Source organism: Rhinichthys klamathensis, unplaced genomic scaffold (genome assembly GCF_029890125.1).
Source record: "Rhinichthys klamathensis goyatoka isolate OS25496 unplaced genomic scaffold, OSU_Roscu_1.1 h1tg000040l_1, whole genome shotgun sequence".
Taxonomy (NCBI): Eukaryota; Metazoa; Chordata; class Actinopteri; order Cypriniformes; family Leuciscidae; genus Rhinichthys; species Rhinichthys klamathensis.
In genome coordinates, this window is record NW_026606587.1 from 1,726,800 (window position 1) to 1,751,785 (window position 24,986).

At 37.9% G+C, this 24,986-nt stretch overlaps 1 protein-coding gene across 1 annotated transcript; it reads left to right on the forward strand.

Moving 5' to 3' along the window:
* The first annotated feature begins 7,608 nt into the window (after nucleotides 1-7,608).
* Nucleotides 7,609-15,308, forward strand: LOC130081883 (izumo sperm-egg fusion protein 1). Its single transcript, XM_056246597.1, has 9 exons — nucleotides 7,609-7,894; nucleotides 9,209-9,283; nucleotides 9,443-9,526; nucleotides 9,635-9,655; nucleotides 10,643-10,732; nucleotides 10,828-10,946; nucleotides 12,481-12,634; nucleotides 12,733-12,898; nucleotides 15,092-15,308. The coding sequence occupies exons 1-9, from the start codon at nucleotides 7,675-7,677 to the stop codon at nucleotides 15,186-15,188; spliced, it is 1,026 nt and encodes a 341-aa protein (XP_056102572.1). The 5' UTR covers nucleotides 7,609-7,674; the 3' UTR covers nucleotides 15,189-15,308.
* Nucleotides 15,309-24,986: the final 9,678 nt, after the last annotated feature.

Consider the following 24,986-nt stretch of genomic DNA (forward strand, 5'->3'; position numbering starts at 1 on the left):
GGCGGCCGCTAAAAAGCGGACGATCTGACGGGTTTTAGAAGATTAAATACAACCTGAAACTAAAAAACAGACCCGACCTCTATTTGAGACCGGCCTTTATTGACCCAAACCTGCAGCCACACCAGGCGTGTAGGCTAAAGAGACAATCGGCTATTTGGGACTCGGCTATTATTTGAAGTTTTACGGTACATTTTTATTGTTTCTTTTAAAACAATGCCGAATGTTCAAAGATTTTGGACATTATTTTACATAAAGAAAAATGCATGCTGCACATGTTCTTGTGAAATAAAGTATATTTTATATAAAATTTATTATTTTTTTTTTTTTTACCATCATGACCAGGAAGTAACTCTCATAATACAATGAAACGGATAACTATATACAATTATATTACACAAAATCATTGTTTTAAAATGCTTATTGTACTATACCTTAATGTATCATTATAATACGTATAAAGTATGACGTTTCGTGTGTAATAATGCCGTTTCGTGTCTAAGCAAATTACGCTCCAAAACGTTAGGTGGCGTTACTCGGTTTAGAACGTAAGCTCCGCCCCTCACTTCCGGTCCTGGCGCTGGTGTTAGAACGTAAGCTCCGCCCCTACTTCCGGTTCTGGCGCTGGGGTTCTGAAACTGGTGGTGCTGCGGGTCTGCAGCTGGATACTATTGGATTTTACATCGGCGGCAACAAAGGATATATACGAACAAGCTCGCATAACTTTTCCTCTTCGCCCGCCATTGTATTCAAATCTTCTTCTTCTGTAAACATAATAATATACCTTTTTATGTACATTACTTGCAATGTCGCCCCCACCGACAACGCATAGTATTGCGTGCATCGGCGCGTCGCGTATCAAAAACTAGGACGACACATTTGGCTACGCATCGACGCATAATGGCGGCCGAAGCGTAGCGATGTGTAGCCTTGCGCACGCGTATGCGTACCGATGCGTTGACTATGTAAGGGCCCTAAATCATTCGCGCGTAACGCGCTTCCGCGCCAGACGCTTCAATTCGCGCCATTCGCGCAAACTTGACGCGCGAATGAGGCGTATTCGCGTCTACCGCGCCGCGCTCTACGCCTCATTCGCGCCGCAGGAATTTTTTACGCGCGTAACGCGTCTTTGCATTGACTTAACATTGAAATCACTCGCGCCTGACGCGCTATTCGCGTCCGGTGTGAACGTAGCATAAGACAAAGGTGGGGTTTTTGGGCGGTGTATCTTCACCTCACAAAGACTTTTGACACTGTAAACCACAGAAGTCTTATGTCTAAATTATTAGGTACCACTACTCTAAAACCATTGGACTCTGTATAAACAATCACATAAATTCTTGATAAAAAAATCAGTTAATTTTCATCATTGCTCAATACACAAAAAAAAAGACAATTTGCTAAATTGGGATAATCTGATGTAGATGTTTGTCTTATGTTTAAGACTATACATAGCCTGTCTCTCCTGTTAAAACTGTATGTTAGCGTTAGAACAACTGCACATCGGTCCACAAGGGCTGGAGAAAGAGGGGACTGTATTATTCCTCTCAGAAAAAGTCAATTTAGTCGCTCTGTATTTTCAGTAAAAGGCGCAAGGGAACGGAACTCCATCACATCAATAATTAGAAGACTGAATATACATATGGTTCTTTTAAGTTTCATCTAAAAAAAAAAAATGGTTACTTACTACTCAGCACTGTCAACATTAGTATCTTAATATTCTGATTTTAGCTTCTTTGTAATAATTGCTCTGAGTTATTTGCTTTCTCCTGTCACTATTTTTCTTACCTCTTATGTAGCACAATATGTTTAGACAAAGTTTTCTGTTAGTGTATTTTAGCATGATTTCCACGTGGAATCGTGTACTTGTATTTTTTTTTATTTGGTAATGTGAATGGGGTTTCCCCCCTCTTTTTTCTTCTTTCTCTTTTGGGTGTTTGTAGATGCTTGGTTTTTAGGGTGACTTTTTAACATTCTGTCAAGGGTCTACAGATGAAAAATATACTTTTTTATGCATATCTGGCACATTTACATTTATGTTGTTCATTAATGTGCACTGCCCCTGTAAACAAGTGAAACAAAGTCAACATAAAAGAAGTCAGCACAGCCATATTTGCTTTGTTTTAAGTATTGAAACAAAGCAAATATGTCTGAGTATTTCACAATCTGCTCAGTTACTGGGATTTTCACGCACAACCATTTCTAGGGTTTACAAAGAATGCTGTGAAAAGGGAAAAACATCCAGTATGCGGCAGTCCTGTGGGCGAAAATGCCTTGTTGATGCTAGAGGTCAGAGGAGAATGGGCCGACTGATTCAAGCAGATAGAAGAGCAACTTTGACTGAAATAACCACTCATTACAACCAAAGTATGCAGCAAAGCATTTGTGAAGCCGCAACACGCACAACCTTGAGGCGGATGGGCTACAACAGCAGAAGACCTCACCGGGTCCCACTCATCTCCACTACAGATAGGAAAAAGAGGCTACAATTTGCAAGAGCTCACCAAAATTGGACAGTTGAAGACTGGAAAAATGTTGCCTGGTCTGATGAGTCTCGATTTCTGTTGAGACATTCAGATGGTAGAGTCAGAATTTGGCGTAAACAGAATGAGAACATGGATCCATCATGCCTTGTTACCACTGTGCAGGCTGGTGGTGGTGGTGTAATGGTGTGGGGGATGTTTTCTTGGCACACTATAGGCCCCTTAGTGCCAATTGGGCATTGTTTAAATGCCACGGCCTACCTGAGCATTGTTTCTGACCATGTCCATCCCTTTATGGCCACCATGTACCCATCCTCTGATGGCTACTTCCAGCAGGATAATGCACCATGTCACAAAGCTCGAATCATTTCAAATTGGTTTCTTGAACATGACAATGAGTTCACTGTACTAAAATGGCCCCCACAGTCACCAGATCTCAACCCAATAGAGCATCTTTGGGATGTGGTGGAACGGGAGCTTCGTGCCCTGGATGTGCATCCCACAAATCTCCATCAACTGCAAGATGCTATCCTATCAATATGGGCCAACATTTCTAAAGAATGCTTTCAGCACCTTGTTGAATCAATGCCACGTAGAATTAAGGCAGTTCTGAAGGCGAAAGGGGGTCAAACACAGTATTGGTATGGTGTTCCTAATAATCATTTAGGTAAGTGTATCGTATGTCTTGTTAATAATAAAAGGTACAGAAATACAATCAAATAAAAGCACGCTTTGTTTTTAAAAGTTAAGACAATCATCTCTATTTAATACAGATTGTTTCAAAGCAGCTTTACAGTGATAAACTGTAGGATAATGTTCAATGATGCAAACAAAATTCAATTCTCTAAGATTCAGCTCTAAGGCAGTAGTGTCATTATTCAGCTGCAGTCAGTTCATAGTTGATTCAGTTCAGTAATTGTGTAAAGTTAATCCATTATGTAATGAGTTCAATTCAGCTGTAAAGCAGCTCTGCAGAAAACAGTGATGTCATCATTCAGCTCAATAAAAATCTTGACAAACATTTTAAGTGGATCTTAGTGGGATTATATAAAAAGTATGACATGATCCCTTTAATATAAATGCTTTCAAAGAATAGAAAAATTAGGTGCACGACAGCCCTCTCCATGGTTGTTTATATATATAAAAAATGTCAGCCTCTGTTTTCATTTCATTTCTTGTATTATTAGAAAGATTCAGGTCTCAAATCTTTAACAGATAACCTCAGTGAGAGCTATTATTTACCTTTTCACCTAATAATACCAGTTGAAAGGTGAAACCTTAAGATTTTGTGCCTCTTTGGCAGCTGACACCTTTCAAATAACTTAAATATTTTAATGCTGCTATCTTTTGGCACTTAATAACTAAGGCCTAGACATTCTACAATGTCTAAATATCCACATTTTTCTATGCACACAAATGGGCTGTGTGACCAATAAATAGACTATAATGACAATATATGATTTGTGTATATTCCTGAATCGAAATAAAGTAAAAGGACAGGCGTAATTGTGCAGAATCAAAACAAATGATTAATGATTAAGATATTGTTGAATTTCACACATAGGGGAGAAGAATGAAGGGGTTTGAAACAGAATAGAGTGAATATAAATAGTAGACTTCAGAAAATTTCAGTTAATACAATAGTGCTCAACAAAATAATAAACAAAATCAACAAAAATGTCTGCACACTTCTGAAGCAAGTGAAAAACACTTGCCTGCATTTGAACTAGACTATTGCCAGACTTGTGGCTTTCACTCCATTGTGTTTCTAAGCAGATTAGACACAACCACATGCATTTTTCTATATCAAACTATTTTAAGTATTTTAAAAGCTTGCCAATGATTTTGAGCTTCTGTGTCTCTGTACCTTAATAGTTTGAGTAATTCAGAGTCTTGGACAGTAAACTGTCAATGTGCTGAATTATGCTTATAATTTACCAACACTCTTAAACACAAAGATGTTTTGCACTGATTACATAAAAACACAATATGAGTGGGGATAATATGAAATAGAAATGCCTGTTTTTTTTTTAAAGGAGAGATGAATTTCAGCGTGAGTATAAAAGAAGCTGCGTGAAATCACTTCAAGAAACATACCTGCTTGTTATTTTGAAGTCTTCTAGAAAAAAATATATAATATAATCTGCATATTATCTTCATATGTACAGTATCTTGTCTCTTCATGTAAAACATATAATCCCATATACTTGTGAATGATTACCTGCCCTGCCCTTGAGAATCCAATTAATTAAGATTAGTGTTATCAGTGTGTGGTATATGACTGATAATACAGATGCTCAGGACAAAGTGACCGTTGCCATAGTGAACAGGAAACATAAGCTGTTACATGATAATTCTGAGAATCTCTTGTTGTATAAATTGAACTTATCTGTCGGCTGATGAATAAATGAACATACATCAGGTAACATATAACTATTTTTAGAGGCAAATCACCTTTTAATGCTTTATACAATCCAGATTAGCTTCACAGTGATAAACAGGAAAATAGTGATCAATGATGCAAACTTCATTAAATATTAAAATCAAATGTTGCTGTAAATCAGCGCTAAAATTCAGTTCAGTTAAAAAAAAACAATGTTCAAATGTTCAATTCAACTGAGCAGCTCTACAGAAAACATAAGAGTCGCTATTTACTTTGAGTCAGTTCAGTGTTGATTCAGTTCAGATTAGAGATGAATTTCTCACATGACTTTATGAATGTCAAACCACCAGAATTTTCATGGACTATGTTAATATCACAACCAGTAAAAATCCTAATTATTTCAAATTTGAGATTTATTAGTTCGATCAAACTATTTCAAGAAATGGGGAAATATTATTTGAAAGGTAAAAATCTTGCAAATGCTGAATAATGACAGGGGCTTACCAAGCAAAAAAGGGATCTGAGTAAGTAAAAGTGAATTTGAATCACATTTCAGTCCAGTCATCCCAGTTAAATGCAACCACTGAGAGGGGCTTTCCATTTGTTCTGCTAAGGGTGAGTGTACCTTTAACACTTGTTTAGATCTTCAAACGCATACATCCTGCCATCAGAGAGCAGAGTTCTTCAGCAAACACCTGCTGGACATTGAAGACTAGGAACAATAACTTTATTATTTTAGGTGTGGTGCCACAATGATTATAGTTTCTCGAAGGGTGTGTGAGAATGTTTTTTTCTTTAGTGTCATTGTTTGTTCTTGAGTCTGAGAGTCTTGTATTGTGTTTTTACTGTAAAAGTTGTAAAACGGTTGTAAAAACACCATAAAAAGCAGTTTGGGTTTATGCACTATAGTTCTAATAAAGGTAACACTTTATTTTGATAGTCCACTTTAGACATTCTACTAACTATAAGTAACTTTGTAACAACATGTCAACTAGCAGTATTATTAGACTGTCTGTTTAATATCTAACACTTTATTTTGATGCTCCACAACAGGCATTTACTGACTAGTAACTTTGCAAGTAAATGTCAACTTATTACCCTAACCTAACAGTTTGCTAATAGGCTAATGAGAGTTAGTTGACATGTAGTTGCAAAGTTACTAGTTAGAATGTCATCGAAATAAAGTGTAACCCTAATGACTTGTAAGTTTCAGGAAAACATGTAATGCATCATGCAGTTATTTATACTCAAATTTAGTTTAAGCGAACTGGTTTAATGCATTTTATTTTAGCTCAAGCTTAATTAGAAAAAAGTACCCTCTTCCAGCATGCATTGGGGCATAGATAATTAATACATTGTTATTTTGCATTGTTGTTAATTACATTGTTACATTGCTCTTGTCACAGTAACTTGTCTTGTGATGTAGGAGTAATTATTTGTTTGGACTTAATGTAATAGGTTAAAGAAAATGTTTAAAAGTAAAATACCATGCAAACTTTTTACAGTTTTGAGTCTTGTGTATTTCATGCAAGGGGTCAGATTAAGTGAATGTGCATGGATGAAGATTTACACAGGTTATGCGCTGTACACTTTTTTAAATGCACATATAGAAAGATGGTTATGGACACACAAATTCACTTCTGAACATATAGTTTCTTTATGGCGAGACAGTATGCTGAACTTTACCCAGATGTTCTGGCAGGTGATAAACTATCAGGTAACCACATCTTTTCCCTGCTTATAATCTTTTATCCTTTTATAAATGTTATCCTCTTGGTTAAAATGGTGTCCAAATACCTTTACATTTGATTAACTAAAAATTATTAATTTCTTGATTGCAGGGATGCCTTGAAAGGTTTAGCATTTCTGCTTTTTGTACCAGTGGGTGGCAATATTTCATTGATATTGGCTGATTTTGACTTCTAGAATATTTTTTTTGTATTGCTTGTTTGACATATAATACTGTAGAATCTTTAATATGTCTTCTTCATTTTACATGATATCGTTTCTTTCTTTAACATTTTTCAAAACTCTCAATTATTTCCAGGTTTGAATTATATTTCAAAGCCTAACTGTAAATGCATATGCACACACATGACTACATGTGTAATTTGATGGTTTGGGTACATGATGGAAACTTCAAAACTTTCCGATGTGCTCATGTTCATTGTCATCACACCTACAGTCATCACACGTCATTAACGAAGCAAAAGGATCTTGCAGTTGTCACCTACAGCGGGGCCTGTGCCGGGGTGGGACGGCCCGCCACTGTCATGGTTAACCACTGAGTGGGCTGACTTACTGTGATGATGTACTTTGACATCAAGACTGATCTAGAGGAAGTAACGTTAGCCTGCCTGAACCCTCTTGTCTGCATCTGACATAACCTTGATGTCTTTAAACATTTGATGAACATTGGGAGTTCTTGCCACTTACTTTCATGTATTTCGGGTGAAGAGGATGAATTGACGTGTTGTAAATCCGACAGATCCGATTCTCTGCAAAATAACATGGCGACAGTTACATAGATAAGCTATTATGATCATCATAAAGGTTTTTAAAAGACAAAACACATGTATTTGAGAATCGGAATATCAGGTAACTTAGGTGATGACATAGCCAACAAGTTTGTGAATATTTTGAAGAAAAAGAAGGGGAGGAAACGAAATAAAAGCGTTACATCTGCCATTGTGGCTGCGGTGTGTCATGTGACCGATACGTTCTAAAATAACGGTCGCCTTAAAACTCACGCTAAACATACGTGTGAACGGGTTAAATAATGCCAATGATTCACGTTTTATATATAACAAAATGGCGTTTGCGTTTCTTTTTGGGTGTTTTTTGATTCTGGGTTCATACCCCAGTGTAAGGTCCTGTCTGCAGTGTGACCCGGTGGTTCGTTATGTGCACGAAGATTTCCTGTCCTCAGTTAAAGGAATCACTGTCCGTGATCAGATTGAACTGAAGCAAATAATTGAGCAGGCTTACGTCAACTATCGGGAGACCAGCACATCATTTCGGGGTGTCATAGGTAACGTTAGGCCTACTGCTGTTATAGTCAATTTCAAGGACGTAAACAATAACCATAGACAGTAAAAGAATAACAATAACAAACGCGTTGGAATGCTACTGCGCATGTCTTGTCCTGAAGCATTTCCGTTTGCGCCATTTTTAAATTTCAGATCTGTGAAAACCAAAACCACAAGCGCGTACCCTTTAAGTCAGGCGAAAAGGCAACAGTTACGGTATTTCCGAAATCTGAAAATAAACGATGATTGGAATTACCGGACCCTTTCAATAAGAGTTTGATGCGTACACTTTTTTTTACACAGAACATTAAACGTTTTCCTGAATAGTCTGACGGCTAACGTTATCTGCTTGCGTGTACACGAGAGATGCGATAAAAGCAAATCTCAGTCTGGATGCTTACAATTAATTTCTTAGCGGAAAGGTTGGGGACATTTATTTCCTACAATGTGGATGATATCTGTCTTGTGTTTGGTGTAGATGAAGCAAGTCAAACATGTCAAAAACGTACGTATGGTTTGTCCGGGGAGGTTAGTGGGCATTTCACTTGCATTGTTGGCCTGGGTCAGTCTGTAACGTTATATCTACAGACATCATACAGAATACACTTTAGGTCCTTGAAGGTAAATATGTTATTTTAGGGTGTTCAAGTATAGTCACATTCAGATATGCTAGCGATGTGTGTGTGTGTGTATAGTCAACATTTGAAGTGGATCAAAAAAGTTAATCAAAGTTGTCCTAAGACAAGAACAGGTATTGTTCAAAATTAATGTATAACTGATGAAAGGTTTTGATCCACTTCAAATGTTGAAATTGTCTATATAGGCTAATCAGGAGTAACGAGGAGATGCTGATATTCATGTCTGATTTTTTTAAGTTGAAATAGCTCATTTAGATTAACACTAACTTCTTCTAATAACTGTGTAGCCTATAGATGCTGAATACTTATTTTATTAGTTTTTATTGTTACTTCACATTCATATCTGCAAATGTCTAAAAAAGTGTATATATATATATATATATATTAGTTTTAGTTGTTTTACTTTTACTTTTAATTTAATTTTACTTTAACTAATACTAAAATAAGACTGTTCCCAGGATGCATGAGATCATTGAGAGGACGGCAACCTTGAAAAAGCTCAAATATAAAATAGCTTTGATTGCTATTATTCCAGAATTTGGAAAAAGGTGCAAAAATTATTAAGCTTGCCCAAACTTTTGACTGGTAATACATGCAAAATTTGCCAAATTTCTGCTTGCCTATGTCTTCACATTATATTAAAAATGATGATGTTGAGTGCTATCTGATTTGCTTTAGATCCTACAACACTCTATCGTGCACGGACTGAATATCAGAGTGAATTCAAGAGGCACTGGAAAGAAGACAGGACAGGTGAGAGCTTCTGAATGCAGATTATGTACTTCCAAAAGAGCAGTCGTTCATTTTTTTTAAGGAGAAAAGATCAACATTTTCATGTTAGAGTAAAAACGTGAAAAATGAAGATGCTTTACATCTGAAACCATGAAAAAAATCACTGTTATTCTTGTGTAGGTTCTGTTCAGTGGGATATGATTACTATAGTGGAGAAAGGAAAGAGAATCCTTCAGAAGCATTTGGAGATTTTTGTTACCCAAGGTAAGGATGTATAGGCAATGGGCATACTGTAAATGTTTTTAAATAGCAATGATGTTTCAGAACTCCTAATTCTCACTAACTATGTTTTATCATTATTATTTTCCAAAGGTCTATGTCCAAATAAATGCGGTAAGTACCAATTTGAGATTTCTATCCACCTTATTTTTCAGCGCGGAAGTAAACTATTTTCTGTGAATGTGCGAGACTTCCGTTTTTCCCCCACAATTTTTCACATTTTATAATACTAAATAATAAAAAAGATAAATGTGAAATGAATTACAGAAATGAAAGCATGGGAATTATGTGGCAACCAAAAACAAAGCCACCCTCCGCCTGGATTACAGATCTTCACACTGAATACAGCTCTTCATGTATTTAAGCTGAAAGTGGACCTATTATGCTTTTTTCCCCACACATTTTCAACTTTCTTTAGTGTGTAATCTTGCTGTTTGAGCTTGAAAAATGACACTCCTAAGGGAGTTATTCTCTATATTAGTGCGCACTGTTTGTCCCTGAAACGCCTCGATTGTAGTCTTGAGTTTCCTTCCGGGAACGTACACGTCACAACATTTAAATAAGTCCCGCCCAAGGCATAAGTAAAAAAGGGGTCGAGGTCTGGTTGCATTAGTGGTGTGTTGAAACGGTTATGGAGCGGTTCGTGACATTTCCGAAATTTCTCGAAACGGTTGACCAATCAAAACACACTTGTCCAGCCGACCAATCTGAGCACATTGCACTTTTCAGAAGGAGGGGCTTCATAGAGACCAGAACTAAACAAAGCGTTTCTGACAGACAGGGAAGAGAGGTGCTAGTGCTACAACAATGTAAAATATGTGAAAATAGTGTGTTTTTTGAATATTCAACCATGAAAACCTATTCTAGTAGACCCCAAAAACTAAATCAAGACTTTGTAAAATGGCATAATAGGTCCTCTTTAAGCTTTTAGATCAAAATGATTTTCCTGAGAGACATAAATTCAGTCAAGTGTGTTCAAATCTTTGACTGTTTGTGTACTGTATGTGGTACAGGACACTGAGTATAATTGAGTGTGATGATACATGTATATTATATTGCTCACTGGGTGTGTGTGTGGGTGCGGATGGTTGTTTCTTACAGGGCTGTTGTATCAGAGAGTGATGAACTGCACTTCCTGTCAGTATAGGCTCTTTACATGTCTGTCAGCCACTCCGCCTCTAGACTGTGGAGGTGAGACAAACACCCACGGATATACACACCTGAGTGGCTTTAACAGACTATATCAGCACATCTCTTTTGTTTTTCTCTCCTTCTGTTTCTATCAGAGAATCATCTTAAGGCAGATGAAGGAGAGGAGGTGGTGCTGGACTGTTTCCTGCCTTGGCATGCTCTTGTCATTGGACAGACCGAGTACCATTACTCCTGGCATCCTGATGAAAAGAATGTACATGCACACAGACGCACACACATTTGAATGCATTTGCAGGTTTCAAATAATCTTGAAGCCATTTTGAATAATGTTGCAGACAAGTGCTCTTTAACACTTTTTATAAAGACTTATCACGGAAATAATAATTTAAAAGAATATGCTTAAGTGCAAACTGAATATCATGTTATTGGACACTCAATTGCATGTTATTTGCAATTAAATGGAAATGTATTATAGTTTATATTTATAATAAATGCAATTAGTTGAACTTCTTTGACCCACTTAATTAGGACATATCTTTCTAAGTATATCTTTCATATAAATGTATCTATATATGTAAGTTCATAATTAGTTCTATTGTCTTTGAAATATGGTTAAAAATGTATGCCGAATTTACTGACAAGCATTTATGGCAAATAAAATATACTATTTATATTGAAATATGCCATTTCTATTGAAAATTTTAGGTCAGTTGTACACAATGTAATGGAGAATTCAAAATACGGGTAAAACACCTGCGAAAAATCAATATGAAAAAATCCTTCATTTTAACAGAGTACATTGTGACTGTGAGTGTAATGATTAATTTGCCATTTAGTACGTTGCAAATATATTAACTAAATGAACAACAGACTAGGTGTTAAAATTATAATCAAGTACTTTACATGTGCTTTAGTATGTTAGTCAACATATCAAAATAAGTGTACTTTATTAAAGCACAACAAAATATTTTAAAAACGATTTAAAATGTAGGCCTACTTTTAATGTCGATGAAGTACACTTTAAGTGGCCTTTTATGATAATAATGTTATAAGCAAGTAAGGTTTAAAAAATACTTTCAATATTTGAAGTGCACTCCATACAATTAAGTGTACTTCTTTTTTCATAAGTGAATGTTGGGGAGTAACTAGCTAAAAAAAAGTGATGCTAACTTGACTAAATTTAAAGGTGAACTAAGTAACTTTTTTACCTTAACCGAACAGCTTTGGAGTCATTGTAATGTTTATATTACTGATTTCGTGTTGAATGGTGGTCGTCTCGCACCCCCCTGGTGCCTGTGAGCCGCAAAACCACCCTTGCAACTTTGGGCCGGCGGGTAGCATCCTACTGAACAGGTACCGGTGTACAGGGGGAGGGGATCCGGCCGTGAGTGCGAGCCATCTCTGCGTGAGTGCTATTCACGACAGTACAAGTACTCCACAGCGACTCTAGGGGTCGCTGTTTGACAAAAACGGAATTCCTACTTAGTGCTGCTTTAAGCACAACAGCAGCTCAGCTTTCCAGTTAAAAACAACTCTTTCATTCTAAAAGGGGTGATTATACCATGTAATTATATATAACTTTACAGAAATGTTTAAGAAGGTAATGCCCCCTTAAGTAGCTTCAATAGTGGTCTAGCAACTAGCTTACTTTAAATGTTTATCTTTTAGGTTGATATGTTACTGTTTTAGTATGGCTCTTTCCAGAGATCCACAAACCAGATACCGATTGTGATTTGAATTATTAATTAAAATGCACTAAAATGAGTTTGTTTATTATTCATTGAAAGCTGTCACATGATGGGGAGTATGAAGTGCTGGTGGTGACAGAGGAGTCTAAAATTGTACTCAATCAGCTGACCACCAGTGAGGAAGGCATGTACCGCTGCCTCCTACAGGATCAAAAGGGTACTGTGCTGTCCCGCATTTATTTTAAACTGAAAGGTAGGCTGGATTTATAATGTTTGTGTTGAATGTGATAACTCATTGTAGTCTAGTTAGTATACAATTTTTTTTGTCCTCCTCTCATCTCCTTCCCTCAGTCAACCCACTGCCATCTACAACCCCCAGACTGATTGCGATGTTGCCGTCCCTGCCCTCGGGTTATGACGCCACACCTCGCCCTCATAGGAGCAGTTTCCTCATTATATTGATTTTACTCACTGTACTCAGCATCACAGGCAGCCTTGTCATCATAGTGTACCTCAGGTATGTCATGATTACAACAGGATTAGGTTTGATGCACAGCAGTTTGGGCATATTAAAAAGGGGCTATGTAATATACTTTAAGACAGGGAGGAAGAATGAGTAATTAAATGATTAAGCAATTATTGATCAGAGCAACACTTCTGAGAGACATTTCATAGAAAAACGTTTGCTTCACAAAACGCATTTGGATGACCTCACAGATGTTTGTTAAAGGGGAACTTGGCAACTCTAGCCATTTCTTCGCTGATTTTCACTTTTGTTGTCGCATGTTTTCTCATCGAGCTCCCCCTACAGCTGTGCGGCGTATATTTTCACAACACTGTCATAAAAAAACTCACTTGCGGCACCTTCTTCCCGCTTTCTACCGCTGCTTATGTGCATTTGTTATTATCGGAGCCGGCCAACTTTATCGTGTGGAGCTATGTCTACCGAGGTGGGTAATACATCATACACAGTATCATAGAATTATGTCGAATTGCCATAAAGCAGTTTGTGTTTCTCGCTCGTTCTCGCTTCTCACGAGACTTCCTATTTCCAACTTACCGGGACGTTAGTCCCGATGTTGCAAGGTTGGTTTTCCGCCTGGGAACGCTGGGGGGAGCGGGGAAAGCCACCATTCTCTCCAGAACAGGTTATTAAACCATTCAAATGATTTCTAAACAGTTTTATTAAGTTGAAATAGTTGCTAAGTGCCCCTTTAAATATGTGTCTTGCTTTGCATATTTTTTTCTGCATATGTTGCTATACTGTATATATAGTAGCAGTATTAAGGAGTATTTGACTACAGTAGCTGTCAAATACATTTCATTAAGTGACATTGTTTACATTAAACTTTCATATTTTGGTTAGATATAATCAGGCCCACATGGAATCTGCACCCATGGAAATCAGCAGGTTCCCACAGAATTGGAACGGAACGCCTGCTACTGTTTGTTTATAATATTGTGGCCAGTGTTGTTACTGTTAAAGCTAGTTAGTTAGTATAAAGATATAAATATTAGGGGAAAAACGAATGAAAATGAAAATGTTGCCTTAGCAACTAGCTAAAATAAAATAAGTTGAAGTTGAAGTATAGGCTACTAAAATTACAAAACCTAAAACTGAAATATAAAAAAAATATACAAAATGACAAAATTACTCAACAAAATTAGTAATATTAAAAATGAAAATATAAAATTAAATGCTAATTGATGCATTTGCGATGACATCATGGTTTTCTCCAGAGCGGCTATGTATATAAATGAACTAAATTAATAACTTTTTTTTACAACAAAAATGTAACATCACTGAACTTAAGCTGGACTATGATGTTATTTTCTTTTAGAAACAAACTTTGTTGCATTATTTTCCTGTTACCATGTAAAGCTGCTTTGAAACAATCTGTATTGTAAAAAGCGCTATATAAACAAAGGTGACTTGACCGGACTTAATTCAATATATATATATATATATATATATATATATATATATATATATATATATATATATATATATATATATATATATATATATATATATAAATTTGTATTTGTTTTACTAAAATATCAATAATATTGTTAATATACTTATTTTAACATGAATAAACATCTGCAAAATTCCATAGATTTTTCATAAAATTCCTACAAAATTACTGTAAAAGCTCTTTTTACTATTTCCTCTTTTTACTGCATTAATGTGATCAAAACTACAGAAAAAAAGTAATATTTTGAAATATTATTACAATTTATTCTAACTGTTTTCTATTGTAATACATTTTAAAATGTCATTTATTCCTGTTGTACATGTCTTAACTGTCACTTTTGATCAATTGAATACATCCTTGCTGAATAAAATGTTTTTTTTTTCCAAAACAAACAAACAAACAACAACAGCAAAAAACTACTGACCAAACGGTAGTGTATGAATGGTAGTGTATATATATATATATATATATATATATATATATATATATATATATATATATATATATAAAAAGAGAACAACTGATAAACGTCTTGCAGATTCTGCAAGGGACATAAACTGAACTGCATTATGGTTAGCACATGCAGGGAGAGAGAATAGGGAGGAAAAAAAGAATGACAGTGGGTGATCTGTCATGGCATCCTGGTGATTTTGTTCAGAGAGACAAGATTAGGAAGGAAACACACTATGTTTTCATCCATTCTGTCATGTTGCTTTGTGTCCCTCTGACAGAGTGACCATGAAGCGCCAGAAGGAGGAAAGAGACAGCAGGAGAGGAGGAGAGGGGGAAGATGGAGAGAACATTGAGCTGGTTTCTGTGACAGAATGAGGGATGTGATCCAAAGAGATACATCAATAAATGACTATACATTCCTAAAAGAGTATGGGTGTGGAGTCATTTAGATTTTTTCAAAGAAATTAATAGTTTTATTCAGCAAGGATTCATTAAATTGATCAAAAGTAACAGTAAAGGCATTTATAATGTCACAAAGTTTTCTATTTCAAATAAATTTAAAAGAACTTTCTATTAATGAAAGAGTTCTAAAAAGAAATGTATCACAGTTTTCACAAAAGTGATCTGAATTTTATTGCTATTTATAATAGTAATAATAACAAGTGGTTATTTTTAGCAGCAAATTAGCATCTTAGAATGATTTCTGAGGGATCATGTGACACTGAAGACTGGAATAATAATTTCTTTGTCATCACAGGAATACATTTGTCACAAATATTGTCACCCTTGGTAAATATGAACAAAACTATCTGAGAACATTTTATCATTAAACATCTCAGATTACGACTGTTAACACGGTTTCCTAAAATGGGAACGAGGCGCTGCATCGGAAGTAACGACGCTATGGGAACGTCTCTGCGTGATTGCGTCTTGAAGCACATGTGTAATCAAGACCAGGAAGCTATAAAGCGCACCTGGACCAAACAATGTCAGCTTCTGATTGGCCAAAGCAAGTCGCATGCAGGAAGTATGGCAGGGCGACGCAGCGTCTTGTTCCCTTTTCAGGTAACCTAGTTACAGTCACAACCTTCGACGTTCTTTTTCAAGGGAACTCGCACTGTGTCTGAAGTTACAATGCTACGGGAACACCCACTCCGTCATACTGACAAGTGCCTATCTAGTGTGAATTCTAGCGTGCACAATCTAGGACGTGAGCACCCGGGATCCCGGTGTGGAGTCCAAGTTTAGATCGTAGAACCTCACAAATGTGAGAGGAGAGAACCAGCTCGCCACATCACAAATTTCTTGTAGGGATACCCCTGACAACAAGGATTTGGGAGCCGCCATACTTCAAGATGAATGAGCTCTTACAGCCATAGATGAAGGCTGACCACACACCTTATATGCAAGAGAAATAGCATTGACTATCCACTTGACAATTCTTTGCTTGGTTGGTGGGGACCCTCGTCTACGCGACCCGAATCACATGAAAAATTGATCAAGCTTTCGCCACAGGGCAGCTCTTTGGTCATAAGCATCCAATGCCCTGACTTGGCATAGCAAGTCTAACTTATCCTGGTCCGAAGTCTGAAAGGGAGGAGAGCAAAAGGCCTACAACACTATAGATCGCGGCACATAAGTGGGGACCTTAGGTACATACCCTGGTCTAGGGTGTAGTAAAGGCGTATAGACGCAGCCTCAGCCATGTCTGCTCCATGGCATTCAGTGGGGTTGGATGCGTGAGGGAGAACAAGAGCAGACAGTGAGTCTTTTCTTGATACGCAAACAGGTCCACTTCTGCCTAGCCAAACTCCATAATCGTTTCTATTCCCTGGGCCTCAGCCCCTGTCTGCTCCCTGATTCAGGCACCCAGGGATGAACACTGCTCTTAGTAAGTGCAGCTTGCCCTGGGTCCATCGGAGGATTTGCAAAGGGGGCACCAATTTGCAAAGGGGGCGCGACTGCAGACCCCGCTGATTATTTATGTAGGTGACCTCCGATGTGTTGTCTGTACGAACAAACACATGATGGCCCCTGAGTTCTGGAGGGAAATGTTTCAGAGCCAGAAATACGCAATCGACTCATCATCTCCAGGCAATTTATGTGCCACGAGAGATGATGACCCCCCACAGACCTTGTGTCGAGCAACCCTCTAAGATCTCTCCCCAGCCTGTGAGGAAAGTGTCTGTTGTAAGCATCTTGCGATGACAAGGCACTCCCAACATGGGTCCCTGGGAGAAGATCTCAGGCTTCTTTCACATCACTAAGGTGCGAAAGGCAATTGGGCATAATCTTGATCGTGGTGAAATGGGTTGCCCATGGGGAAAACCTCTTGGTCTTGAGCCAGCACTGCAAAGGTCTCATGTACAGCAGGCCAAATGGTATCATGTTGGATGCAGCTGCCATCAAACTAGATTTATCTTTTTTAAGGCTGAAAGGATTGATTGATACGAGCAGGTGACAGACGGGCCTGCATCGTCATTGAGTCACATACCACTCTTTGAAAAGTGGTCCTCTGTAATGGAGAAAGCACTCTTTTCTTGGCGCTCAGCCTTAACCCCAACTCCCTCATTTGGGAAAGACAATATCTCGATGCCGAACCGCCATTTGCGCCGATTGAGCCAGAAACAACCAATGGTCGATATCGTTCAGTATGCGAATGCCGAATGCTAGGCCGAAAGGAAGCCTAAAGCGAACCTGAGGAACTTCCTGTGTTCAGGAAGGATGTGGAAGTATGTGTCCTTGAGATCTATTGCGACAAAACAGTCCTCAGATCTGATTTGAGTCATGATTTGTTTTAATGCTAACATCTTGAACTTGAATGTTTATAATGTTCGATTCAGTCCACAATCCCCCCCATCCCCCCATCCATTTTTGGAACGATAAAGTACCAGCTATAGAGCCTGAACTTTCTCTCAGGAGGAGGAACACGTTCTATGGCCTTCTTCCCCAAGAGAGCTATGACTTCTTGTTCCATTACCAGAGCCTGCTTGGGACCTACCACTGTGGGCAGGATCCCATTGAACCTAGGCGGATGAGAATCGAACTAAATTCTGTAGCCTTTTTCTATAATCTGCGGGACCCACTGAGACACATTTGGCAGAAGTTTTGACGCTGCCAGATGGTCTATAATGGGAACCAGCCTCTCAAGACTGGTCTCTGGTGTATTTCGAGTAGTCAACTTGACGCCCTGAAGGTAATGTACGGCAGGGAACAACCGAACTAGCTTCTCTAAAGCCATCCTGTGAACAAACCAGAACAATGATCCCAAGCACAGAATGGCTGAAAAAGAAAAGAATCAAGGTGTTGCAGTGACCCAGTCAAAGTCCAGACCTCAACCTGATTTAAATGCTGTGGCAAGCAGAGGTGGGTAGTAACGAAGTACATTTACTTCGTTACATTTACTTGAGTATTTTTTTGGAAAATTTTTACTTTTAAGAGTAGATTTAACTGTGGGTACTTTTACTTTTACTCGAGTACATTTCTAATGAAAAAACGGTACTTTTACTTCGTTACGTTGGGCGACGTTCCTCTCGTTACTTTATTTTAATGCAATATGTTGTTAAAAGCGTAGTTTATTCTAAGCGCGCGCTCTCTCTTTTTTCTGGGCATGAGCGATGCTCAATTCACAAATGAATCACTCTTTTGAGTCGATTCTGTTCAAAGACTTCATCAAACAAGTTGGGCAGATCTGTCTAAATCGGTTCGCGAATCAGTTTGAATGATCTGTTCAGTTTCCTGCACGCACTGAATCATCTCGGAGTCGTAACAGGAAGATTTAAGAACAGCAAGAGCGTTGTATGAAGTGGCGGTCCACAGTCTACAGTACAGTCTAGAAAGTAAATCTGCAAATGCATCATATTTTTTGCCAGCGATGAAGATCTTTATTAGTTGAACATCGTCGTATGTTACTTCGTAGCTGTCTGGGAATGAATTCACACGACGATACATTCGATTCCATTTCATTCAGGTAATACATTTTACAACCAAACAGATTATTAGCACTACTACAAAGTATGGCATTACCCTTTTTTCGGACATATACATTACTTTATACATTAAATAAGCTATCATCGTCCAGTTTATGAATGTGTGTATTGCGCAGTGGCGTGCGAACTCGACTTGAAAACGAATGCCTTTGCCTGCCTTATTAGACTCAGTTAACCAGTTTAAAGATGCTTTCATAAATATAGCCTACACTTAAATACATTTTGGAGAACAGACAGAAGAAGATCCGTGTATTTGATCGTTGTTTGTGTTGGGCATGACATGACTGCGAGCACATGTGAAGAGTTTTAACTCTTTCTAATCTGTGTCAATTTATTTATTTATTTGATCAGGGACAATGCACAAAAAACATTAATCTAAGAAAGAAGAGATGTCATGTGCCAGGTTATAGCAAAAATGCTAATTTCCGCCTGCAGTCCCTGGACAGGTTGATGATATACTTACAAATGGTTCCCATCCCTTTATGAATGCAAAACTCCATAGAGTCACTTTATTCCGACATTGTCTAATAATCCAAATGTAGTTGTATAAGTTACTATACTATTATACAAACCAAAGGACAGGCAATGGTTTTCGGGCTATAATATCCAGAAACCTGCGCTCTGCTAGCGAATGTCGTCTTGTGGTACCATCTCAAAGAGGCACAAAATCTCTTTCTCGGACCTTTACCATGGCTGTTCCCTGTTGGTGGAATGATCTGCCTTACTCAACCAGAGCTTCTGAGTCAGTAGCCACTTTCAAGAAACTGCTGAAGACATATCTTTTTCGGCAGCACTTGATTCAGTAGAATTAACACTTTCCCTTTTCTTCTATTCTATAAAAAAAAAAAAAAAAAACCTGCACTAAAATTAAACTGAGAGGGGTTATAGCACTTACGTATTGTTGTCCTACTGTTAGTTTAACTGCTTCTATTGTTCTCATTTGTAAGTCGCTTTGGATAAAAGCGTCTGCTAAATGAATAAATGAAAATGTAATATACAGAATACAGAAATAATGTTTGTCTCTTCTGTTTTTGTTGCAAAGATAGCTTATCTAATTATGATGATAATAGTCATTTAAATGAAAAAATATCTAAATAATATCATGATATATAGGCTATATATATAGGCCTATGTGATCCAAAGTAACTAGTAACTAACTACTTGAGTAGTTTTTTCATTGGATACTTTTTTACTCTTACTCAAGTAACTTTTGAGATTATTACTTTTACTTTTACTTTGAGTAAATATTTCTATAAGTACTTGTACTTTTACTTGAGTACAGTTTTTGGATACTCTACCCACCTCTGGTGGCAAGACCTTAAGAGAGCTGTGCATAAACAGATGTCCACAAACTGTAAAGAAGAGGGGCCCAAAGTTCTTCCACAACGATGTGAGAGACTGATAGTCATATAGAAAATGGTAACAAAAGTTATTGTGGCTAAAGGTGGTTCTACAAGCTATTATATCATGGGGTGTACTTCGTTTTTCACACATGGCTTCTCCATTTTGGCCTAGTTTTTGTTAAATAAATAATGACACGGTGTAACTGCCAACTCAGCACGAGTTCCCTTGAAAGGGAACAAACATGTATTTTTTGAAATATGTGTTTCACAATTATTGGCACCCCTACACATTCTAATGCATAAAAATCTAACTGAAGTATATTTCCATTCATATGGTAGGTTTTTAAGTTCAGAGTTTAAGTTCAGGAACACGTAAGTGATAAATCATGACTTCCTGTGTCACTGGGTTATAAATATGATGTGACACACAGGCCATATTTCTATAGTCATCCATCACGAAAGACCTGAGAATACAGTAATGATGTGTGAGAAAAGGTTGTTGAGCTACACAAATCATGAAATGGTTATACGATAATAGTTTAATAGTTGGAATACTCATTTCCACTATATAGGCAATAATTAAGAAGTTTAAATCAACTGGAAAAAAGGTCACAATCTACCTGGAAGAGGACATGTGTCTATATTGGCCCCACATGCACTGAGGAGGATGGTCTGAGTCAACAAACAAACTGTAAGGATCAAAGTTGTTTGAGAATAACCTCACCTATGTGACCACAGCTTGTTTGGCAAGGTTGCCATAGAAAAGCCTTTGGTGACTTCAAACAACAATCTCAGTTATGCCTGACGTTTCTGGAACTGGGACTTGGTTTTAAATAAAGCTTTTTGGAAAAATACCAAGGGTGGTTTTGACATGTACAGAAACATAGCAATGTTGAAAAGTACCTAATCCCCACTGTGAAGTATGGTGGTGGATCTTTAATGCTGTGGGGGTAATTTTCTTGTTAGCACTTGTTAGGACACACAGTATCATAAACTCGTGGTTAAATCTTCCAGCATGACAATGATCCAAAGCACATCTCAAAATAAATGACAGAACAGTTCACTGACCACAAAATGAAGACCCAAACCCCATTTAAAAAAGATTTTTTTTGGTACTAAAGGGCCCACAGTGTGCTAAGTAAATATCCCCCACACATTACACCACCAACACCAGCCCAAACCATTAATGTAAGGCAGGATGATCCATGTTTTCATGTTGTTTACGCCAAATTCTGACCTGAATGTCGCAGCAGAAATCGAGACTCATCAGATCAGACAACATTATTCTAATCTTCTATTGTACAATTTAGGTGAGCCTGTACGAACTGTATAGCCTCAGTTTCCTGTTCTTAGCTGAAAGGAGTGCCACCCGGTGTGTGTCTTCTGCTGTTGTAGGCAGGGCCGTATTAAGACAGTGTGGTGCCCCTGGGCACTATACCTCAAAAGGCCCCCTATATTCAAATGTGTCAATTAAAAATGTACATAAATTAATTGACAGCGTTAATTCACGTTTGCCCAAAAATAATAATAAATCTATCAGGTTTCTTACCTCTACAGGCATGAAAAGGGGTCAGGGGTGAAAAAGGTGAGAAGGATATTACCCCTCTAGGGGGGTCCGGGGGCATGCCCCCCCGGAAGAAATTTTTTAAATATTCCATATTTTATAGCATCAATCTGATGCATTTTGAGATGCATTTTTTTTGCCAACCTGGGGAGAGTTGGAGAAACTTAACTTCAGCCATGAGTCAAAAATATTATGGCCTCCGTAGCGTTAGCTAATAATTTCCCACCAGAGCTTTAGCTAGCTGGCTAATGTTGCGTTCTCTCCTGATGTGTTCAACTCAATTCATCAAGCTGTAACTAACGTTAGCAAAGCCTATGTCAACAGAGCTCCTGGGTAACTTAGATATAGCCTACCAGAAAATATTAGGGATGTCCCGATACCATTTCTTCTGAACCGATCCAATCCGATACCAAAAAGTCTGAGTATTGAATTATACCGATCCGATACCAGCGCAGTTAAAAAAAAAACAAAAAAAATCAAGTAGAATTTCTATAACTCTGTGTGTTGAACTGATAATCACTATTTTCTGTTAAACACAATCTACTTAATACAGACAACTTCATTATAAAGAAAAACAACAAATAAAAAAAAATATGATCATAACCTATGACAAAAATTCTATTATATAAACTAGATTAGTGGGTAACTCAGCAGTAAAATTTAGTCTAGAAAAATCACAAGTGCACAATAATTGTATAAAATCGAACATTTAGTGGAAAAAAAAACATTATTTAGTGAGGAACAAATAAGAGACAATAAGTGTAGCACTAAATCTGGTAAAACGTTTTCATGTATTAAGTTTAGCAGAACTGCTCCTTCCTTGATTTTGCGCAAGCAAAGGTGTCAACTACATCCCCAAAGTCCATTTCTTTGTTACCGTCTCCACAGTTAGCTCCGGCTTCGTCAGACTCAGCGCTGCTAGTGATCGCAATTCCCGTGATGTTCTCACAAAAAATCTTTCGATACCTGGAACATTGTGAATTGTAGCTACGTCTAGCGTCGTTGTCTTTCTTTAACTTTCTTTTTGCAAAACCACTCAATTGACGTCTGTCCAGTTTTGATTTTAATTCATTTTTTTGTAGCCGTTAAAAAAATGACACATTTGCACGTATTTGTTGTGGACCAACGCAACTCTGACAGATTGGGGAGGGGGGAGTGATAGTGGTCATGTAATCTTTATTTATTTATAATTTATTATTAAATCATTATTGTTATTATTATTGTTAAATTGGTGTTCATAAACGATTTATTTATGGTCTGTCAAGAATTTCAAGTTAATAATATAACAATTTACGAAAAATATTTTTAATGCTTGACTCATGTGGTGCCCCCCTAGTGGTTGTGAATGGTTGGTGCCCCTGGGCACTGGCCCAAGTGCCCTTATGGATAATCCGGCTCTGGTTGTAGGCCATATTTATACATACTAGGGGTGGAACGGTACACAGAAGTCACGGTTCGGTTCATACCTCGGTTCAGACATCACGGTTCGGTACGATTTCGGTACAATGGAGTGAAAAGCAAAGCAAAAATGCAGAAGGCATTTTTATAAATGTCTTAAGCCTTGTATTTTTTTAAATAAGTTTTATTAATAAAGGCATAGAACCAGTTTATTTGTAGTGCACTGACAGTAGTTTTATATAATTAGTTTATTAATTAAATTATTAAAAAGACGAAAAGACCTTGAGATATGTTTGGTAATTGTACCTGAATGAATTTAAAATTAATTTAATATTTCAGATCAAGATATTTGTTTTCCTTCATTTTAATTAACTAACTTTATTCTCATCTGAATTATAAATAATTGATTTCCGTATAAAATAATACTACCATAAAAACTTTTGTTAACAGTTGTAGGTTACAGTTTGACAAGAGTTTAGAGTGTGACAAAAGCACAATGTTGTGTTTTATTGCCAGTGTACACAAATATAAGTAAACAATTTGCAGTTTTAATGATGTCCTGTATGAAAAAAATGACGGAGTATGTTTTTACGTTTCCACTGTTCGATCGCCCGTGCCTCTCTCTCTCACACACACACACACACACACACACGCACACACACACACACACACACACACACTGTTCATCGCGCGATTCGCGCCCGCGCCTCTCTCTCTCTCTCGCACGCGCGCGCGCACACACACACACACACACACACTGTTCATCGCGCGATTCGCGCCCGCGCCTCTCTCTCTCGCGCGCGCGCACACACACACACACACTGTTCATCGCGCGATTCGCGCCCGCGCCTCTCTCTCTCTCTCGCACGCGCGCGCACACACACACACACACTGTTCATCGCGCGATTCGCGCCCGCGCCTCTCTCTCTCGCGCGCGCGCACACACACACACACACACACTGTTCATCGCGCGATTCGCGCCCGCGCCTCTCTCTCTCTCGCACGCGCGCGCACACACACACACACTGTTCGATCGCGCCTCTCTCTCTCTCGCACACACACACACACTGTTCATCGCGCCTCTCTCTCTCTCTCTCTCTCTCTCTCTCTCTCTCTCTCTCTCTCTCTCTCTCTCTCTCTCTCTCTCTCTCTCTCTCTCTCTCTCTCTCTCTCGCGCGCACACAGACACACACACTCCTGCATTGCAATCTTGATCGCAGCCTGTTCATTGCTGCGTTAACAGTCACACCAAAAGCGAATAGAGCGAAATTTATCGCTATTTAAGAGGGTTTTTTTTTTTATTTGTACCGTGTATTCTGCGTGCAAATTCGTGCACCGAACCGTGACGCCCGTACCGTTTCGGTTCAATACGAATACATGTACCGTTCCACCCCTAATACATACATATATTATATATATATATATATATATATATATGAATAACATATATATATATATAGTATGAAAAGTTGCCTATTTTAAGGTGCAAAACTTAAAGAAAGAAGAAAAAAAGAGAAGTAAGCATTCAACTTGCCAAAAGCTCATCCAGAAAATGGTGACATCATGCTTTGACATGAAATCACGTGACATACTCAGGGACAAGCTCTGAAGGTAGATTTTCATGGGTAATTTATTTTGGGTTTATCTCAGTGGTTTATGCCATTTGCATTATTATCTGTCCACCAGGTGCTGTCATATGTTATTCAGTTACCGACTGAGTTCAGATGCACATGTAAATGAAAAGAGATCCATTCACTGGTAGCCTATTTTAAAAAAGGAAGACACGTTTCAGTTGAATGAATTACATTTTTTGGTTGGGCAGACACGTGGGAGGAATGAAAGATAAAGTGGGAGAGCTAAATCTCTTGGATTGCAATGT

Excerpts from the sequence above, each read along its gene's own strand:
- LOC130081883 (XM_056246597.1), top strand. The coding sequence starts at position 7,675 with ATGGCGTTTGCGTTTCTTTTTGGGTGTTTTTTGATTCTGGGTTCATAC. Across the intron at positions 7,895-9,208 it reads ATCATTTCGGGGTGTCATAG|ATCCTACAACACTCTATCGT; the intron begins GTAACGTTAGGC and ends GATTTGCTTTAG. Across the intron at positions 10,733-10,827 it reads TCCGCCTCTAGACTGTGGAG|AGAATCATCTTAAGGCAGAT; the intron begins GTGAGACAAACA and ends TGTTTCTATCAG.